The 6,035-nt window shown below is 64.6% G+C and overlaps 2 protein-coding genes across 2 annotated transcripts; one reads left to right on the top strand and one right to left on the bottom strand.

Moving 5' to 3' along the window:
* Positions 1–1,037: 1,037 nt before the first annotated feature.
* MNEG_12359 (60S ribosomal protein L30-2) lies at positions 1,038–2,320 on the bottom strand (the record flags this gene model as incomplete). The annotated part of the gene is made up of 5 exons (XM_014039171.1): positions 1,038–1,138; positions 1,395–1,491; positions 1,702–1,793; positions 1,991–2,096; positions 2,294–2,320. 5 exons carry the CDS (start codon positions 2,318–2,320, stop codon positions 1,038–1,040), a joined length of 423 nt encoding a protein of 140 aa, XP_013894625.1.
* A 631-nt stretch (positions 2,321–2,951) lies between these two features.
* Positions 2,952–5,213, top strand: MNEG_12358 (hypothetical protein; the record flags this gene model as incomplete). The annotated part of the gene is made up of 6 exons (XM_014039170.1): positions 2,952–3,063; positions 3,210–3,298; positions 3,688–3,822; positions 4,187–4,318; positions 4,617–4,712; positions 5,058–5,213. 6 exons carry the CDS (start codon positions 2,952–2,954, stop codon positions 5,211–5,213), a joined length of 720 nt encoding a protein of 239 aa, XP_013894624.1.
* Between the last annotated feature and the right edge of the window lie 822 nt (positions 5,214–6,035).

Raw genomic sequence — 6,035 nt, 5'->3', positions numbered from 1 at the left:
GGCGGGGGACGGGCTGCTTTTTGAGGGGCTGCCGCCGTTTGCGCGCGATTTGCTGCTTGTGCTGCTGGGGCGCGTCCGGGTGCGCTTCCTCACCGGCCCGCCGCCCGTGCTGGCTGTCGTATCGAAGCTGTGAGGCGGCGTGCCGCCGCCGCGTCCTGGGGGCTTGGCCGGGGCGCCAGCGGCGAGCCGGCGGTTTTTTTCAGACGTTGATGCTCCTACTGCTTCGCATTGTGGATCCGTACGATGTGCACATGTGTGCGTGCGGCGAAGCGGGCAGGAAAGCCTTTGGAGGGGAGGATGGGGTTCCAGGGATCACGTTGTTTGTTGGCTTGGCTGTATGTTGATCGGGACCGTTTGTGAAAGGTGGGGGCTCGCGACCCGGAGGCGCCCTGCCAGGCGTGGCCTTGGCCTGCTGAGTTGACGCCAGGAGGGTGGGAACGCCGCCCTTCGCGGTGGCGGCGGCGCGAGCCGCCAGGTCAGCTGTCGGGAAGAAGCCGTGGCTTAGGGAGACTAAGAGGAACCCGCGCTCCTTTGAAGGAGATGGCTCCAGGCACTCGTGCTGTGCCGAGAGCAGTCGTCAGTCGTGCCGGCCGCAGCCCTGCCGTCGCGCGGGCGGGGCGCGAGCCCCGGATTCCAATCCTGCCGCGTCGGCGCCACGCTTCGTGCCTGCTGAGCTTAACCAGACATTCACCCGCGCTTTCCTTCCTGTGCCGGTCCGTGTGACGCACACAGCCCATCCCCCTGCGTGCCACTTTGTTGCGGCCGGCTGAGCGGTCCTTTCACTGACATCACATGCTGTGCTTGCATCAACTCGGTCTGCCTGCCCCCTTCACATACAAAGGCCGTTCATATCAGCCCAGCCTGGCTTGCTTTGGCCCCTCACGCGTCTTGCGCTGCTTTTCCCCCAGATTGCGCAACCAAACCCTGTGGCCCTATGTTACACGCCGCCTGCTCTTAAGACCAACGGTCAGCCCACGACCACGTGCCAGATCTCATACATGCAAGATCACCCCAGATCACGGCTGTGATCGGCCAGATCACTCGGTGGTCTTGATGATGTCACTGTCCCCGGGGTCAGTGATGGCCAGGACGCTCACGCGGAAGTACTTTCCGCACGCGGTGCCCAGGTCAACGTTGTCTTTGGGGGGGGGGGGAGGGCACGGGCCGCGGGGGTGCCATGCGAGTGAGAGCATGCATTGAGGCATCGGCTGCGTGCAGTTTGTGCCTTGCCTGCGCCCTGCTGCCTTGCCCAACAGCGCCACACGTTTCCCCTCCTTCACCACCATAAGTCACCCGATATTGGAAGCAAAGCCCTCGAAACCGTCGGCCACCGCCAACCCACCCTAACCCAGCCCACTGTTGGGGCCCCCCCGACCCCACCCCTGGCCGCTCACTGCCGGTGTAGTGGTGGACGCCGGTCTTTGAGAGCATTGCGTAGTACTCGATCTCGGACTTGCGGACCGGGGGGCAGTTGCTGCTCACGATGATCAGCTTGGCTGTGAAGCGGGGGCGGTTGGCGATCGATTGTTAAATGTTGGTGCTGTGTGTGTGGGGGGGGGGAGAGGCAGGAGTCGGACAGTAGGTGGGGGGTGCGGGGTGCGGCTGCGACGCTGGGGGCGGCGCGTGCTTGCTGTCGGGCGCATGCTGCTGCTTCGCCGTGATGACTCAGTGCGCGAGGAACCGGCTGGTGCGCCTGCCGACCGCGACGACCGCGGCGGCCACTGCCGGTGCTGCCGCCGCGGCTGCAGACCCTGCAGCCGATCCCGCCACCGCCTCTGCCGATTCCACCGCAGCTGCCACCTCGCAGCTCCACGCTCCTCGCTCCACGATTGGAGACCCCACCAACGGGCCTCCGCCGCAGCGCAAGCGCCTGCTGCTCAGCCCAGCCGCCGGGATTTTTCTCCGGAGGGCGCTGAGCCTGCCCTGGCCCATGCCGCTGCGCCAGGTCAGCACAACAGCAGGCAGGAGAGGGCGGAGGGCGGCAGCGCACCCTTGCCCGAGCGCAGGGTCTTGAGGCAGGTCTTGTAACCCAGAGTGTACTTGCCGGACTTCATCACCAGCGCCAGGCGGCTGTTGATGTTCTCCTGGCTCTTCTTCTGCGAGGGCCAATTGAGAACGGCACCGAGGGCGTTCAAGGGGTGGCGGTGCAGCGATGCGCTACCTCGCGCGCGCACAAACGCCCAGTGGCGGCCGGCTGATAGGCGTTCAACTGCACGCGGCAGCAGAGCCAAGCGGCGCGAATGTTCTGTCAAACCAATTTTATCAAGACGCGCCCTCGCTGCGGGCCGCGCACCGTCTTCTTGGACGCGGCGGCCACCATCTTGCCTCCTTCGTAGCCCTGCAAGATGCACCGCAATAAAACGCACGTCAGGATCGTCGTGGCTCAAGCACGGCCTGAACGGGAGCCGCTGGGCAGATTGGAAGTTGGCACCTGTCGCTAGGGACGCACCTGGGCTCCAGAGGCTAGAAAAGTGCTATGTATGAGTGGCAAAAGAGGATGACGATACTGCTCGCGCACGCTTTGATGCAGAGCGAGCACACCCAGTCACCCAGGAACACCATGCACCAAGACACCATCGCAGAGACAAGGCCATGCATCAATCCCTTCAACAACGGCACGGAACCATGCCTCTGTAAATCCAATGCTTCTCAGTGAGGCTGAGAGGCAGCCGCCGCTCCGACATCAGCCTTGTACAACCCCCAAGGTTTGACCGTAGCTCTGACCCAGCAGCCAGCTCTGACTGACGACCTTGAACCGCAGAAACTGGCGCCACATGCAGGCCCTATCTCCTTGCCATAAAGACGATGCCCCAACACAAGTGCCCACAACCAATCTTCTGTGCGGCCCAGCCCTATCCTCCACAGGCCCACTCGTGCATCCTGTTGTGCACTCGAATCCAGCAGCCAGGTTGCTGCAGCACCCCCATCGCCCGAGGCCACAGCCGTGCAGCATGAGGAGCCTCCTGCTCGCCCTGCTCATCTGCGGCGCGGCCCAGCAGGCCCTGGCCCAGCGCCCCTTGGAGGCGATCGGCGCCGTCCTGCATGCTCCTTCCAGGACAAACGGTGGGGTGCACTACGAAGCCTGTCCTGGGCACGCCCGCCTTTCTGCGTGCACAGCCACCCTCCTTCATATCTCTCAAGTCGCACTCTCAGGCCCCCATTGCCCCCCTCCACCACGCACCCCACAACCCACAACCCACAATCGACAGGCAACTCTGATTCAATCGACCTGGGCGGCATCGCCGGCGACATACAAGACATCGTCTCCAGCTTTGGCAAGGTCCCCAAGCTGGGCCAGGTCCAGTCCACCCTCAGATCCCTCACCCTCGACATCATTCAGGCAAGCCAATCGGAGGGACACCTTGCCTGATGCATCGAGGCGCCTCTGCTTCCCTCTTAGCTCGCTGCTGCTGATGCCTCTGCGAGGGCCAGGGACGGCCGTGTGCCAGCTGCTGTAGCTTGAGAGGGTGGCGCGCCGATGTCGGCTGAGCTCGCTTGCGATTGCAGCGCGACGAAGATGCTGCACGCACAGCTCGCTGCCATGGGACCTCAGCACCGCCTTGACGTTCCCGTGCTGCCCCTGCATCTCCGAGCGCGCTGCGCTCCACACATTCGCGCCACCGCCCCTCCGACGCCTTCTGTGGAAAAGTCGTGTCACACTGTCGTCTGCCCTCTGCTGCTGCGCAGGCCCTCGCCGCCATCACCACAGCGGGGGAGCAGGCCGGCGCGTCGGCGATCGCGGCCGGCCTCGACGACGTCGCCAAAGGCCTGATATCGCGGGCCCAGGAGGCGCGCGCCTTTCATATGGGCCTGCTGGGGGAGGTGCGCGCGATAACACATGCATGCGCACGTGCGTGCATGTGGATATGCAGGCATGTGTGCACGCCAAGCTGTCCTGGGATGATGTTCAAGGCAGCGACGCAAGGTTGCCCGCCGAGACGCACCCGAGCCCGTCTGTGCTGAGTGATCAGACAGAGCGAGGGGTGGTGTGTGGCTGCTTTGCAAGATTGCAGGGATGTGAAGATTGCGCACCATCCTCGGTCGCACGTATGCCAAGCAGTGGAGACGCGCTCGCTGCAGAGATACAGCGCCCCCACCCACGTGACAGCCTCAGCGGGCGCACCGGCCGCGTGCCCCGCTTGCACGACGCGCTCGTCCCCACCGGCGCACCGGCGCCCGCCCGCAGGCAGGCAAGGCGCTCTCCAGCGGCGCCGCGGCGTTCGCCACCGCGTCCGCCCCCTTGCGTCAGCTGAGCCCGAGCGTGCTGGCGCTTGACGCAACGATGACCCAGCTGGGCCAAATGACCGCCTTCTTGGAGGTGGGCTGCTGTGTGAGCCCTGGCAATGCCAAAAAGCAAGGCTTTGGGTTGCGTGACATATGCGTGCGTGTGGAATCTGCCGCCTCAACATTGGTCGCAGGCAGACGGAGGGCACACTTTGCCGCGGCGCTTGATTGAGTTGTCGGGGCAAGAGTGTACCCCGGAGTGAGCTAGTCACTAGGTCGCTTGCATCAAGCGAGCAGGCGGCAATCCATCTAATCAGCAGCACCTCGACACACAAGCTGCTGCCCTTGCTTCGACGTCCATGGAACACCCCTTGGGCGCGTGCACCCGGCAGGGCCTGTCCACGTACGCGCCCCCCGCGAGGAAGGCCGCGCTAGACGGCCAGGCAGCCAGGCTGGAGCGCATTGCCGGCAACCTCTCCTCCATGAAGGTTTGTTGGTGTGCGCCGCTGCATGTGTGTATATACAGGCGCTGGCCTGCGAGCACGCGGCAGCTGCCTTGAGGCTGCGTCGGGGCGACAAGGGATCAAGGACTTCTGCGGTTGCCTGAGGTCGGCTCTCGTGCAACAGAATGCAGCGTGATGGATGAAGGGTCAAGGCAGCGAGTGATCAACGGGCTAAGATCGCATCGGGGCTCGTCTGCCGGTGCTGCGCCGCTTGCTCGGAGTTTGGCAAGATTGCGCAGCGCTGACGCTGCAGGTGGCACACGGTGCTGACATGCACCACAAAGCACGCCAGCCAGCAACCAACCCCGCCCTGCGCGCTTCGCCCTGCAGGAGGCGCTGCTCGGCGGCCCCGCGGGCGTCATCGACGCGATCGGCGACGCCATGGGCGCCCTGCAGCTCCCGGGGATCTTCACCGCGAACGACCTGGGCACCCTGCTGGACACGAGCATCAACCTCATCGGCAGCACCCTGAACAGCATCGCCTAGGGAAGGCGCTGGTCACAGCTTCCTCATTCAAGTGATTGACGCGGCACAGGGCCCGGGTGCGCGTGCGTGATGAGAGGACTAGGTGGGGGATTGACGGCGCTGACGTGCCGCAGCGCGCGCCTGTTCGTGTGAAGCTTTGCCGCTTGGCTAGGCGACTCGGCTTGCTGCTGTGATCTAGCTGGTGGCTTGGCCCTTTCGAGGCGGGGTGATGGGGGTTGCACAGGTGATGTCTTGTGTGAAACGGCGGCTGCGATCTTTGTTGTAACTGGCGCTGAGATTTGTGCTGCCTGCCGTCTGCAAGGCTGGTCGCTGCACTAGCGCACAGTGCATACGTAGGGAAGGCAGGCAGGCAAAAAAACGCCGGATTACCCGGGCGGTGGCAGGCCGACACAAAATGCACAGAGGACGGTGCGAGAGACGTGGCCTGGCCGGAGGCGTGCAGTGATAGTGGCCATGCCGGCGGTGTGGCCAGGGGTCCTGGGGCCAGTCGAGAAGGGCAGTCCGGGACAGTCCAAAAATCAGGGGCGGTCCCGGAGACAGAGGGCGGAGCAAAAGTCCGGGGCGGTCCAAAAGCAGGGGGCGGTCCAAACATGAAAGGGTTGTCGCATAATACGGGGTAGTCCCAGGGTCGAGGGCACTGACCGGTTCATTTTTCAAGGGACCTCTTGGCATGAGTGACCGGACCGGCGCGGGCCGTTCGGCACGTGCCGGCCAAATGTCACGTATGCGTGTGCGCAGGCGCGGTGGCGCTAGTGCGTCGGCTGTGCAGTCCAGGTGCGTTTGAGTGCGGAGCAAATGTCGCAGGACGGCCGGCGGCGGGGG

Source organism: Monoraphidium neglectum (genome assembly GCF_000611645.1).
Source record: "Monoraphidium neglectum strain SAG 48.87 unplaced genomic scaffold scaffold03205, whole genome shotgun sequence".
Lineage (NCBI taxonomy): Eukaryota > Viridiplantae > Chlorophyta > Chlorophyceae > Sphaeropleales > Selenastraceae > Monoraphidium > Monoraphidium neglectum.
This window is presented reverse-complemented; position numbering and strand designations above follow the sequence as displayed.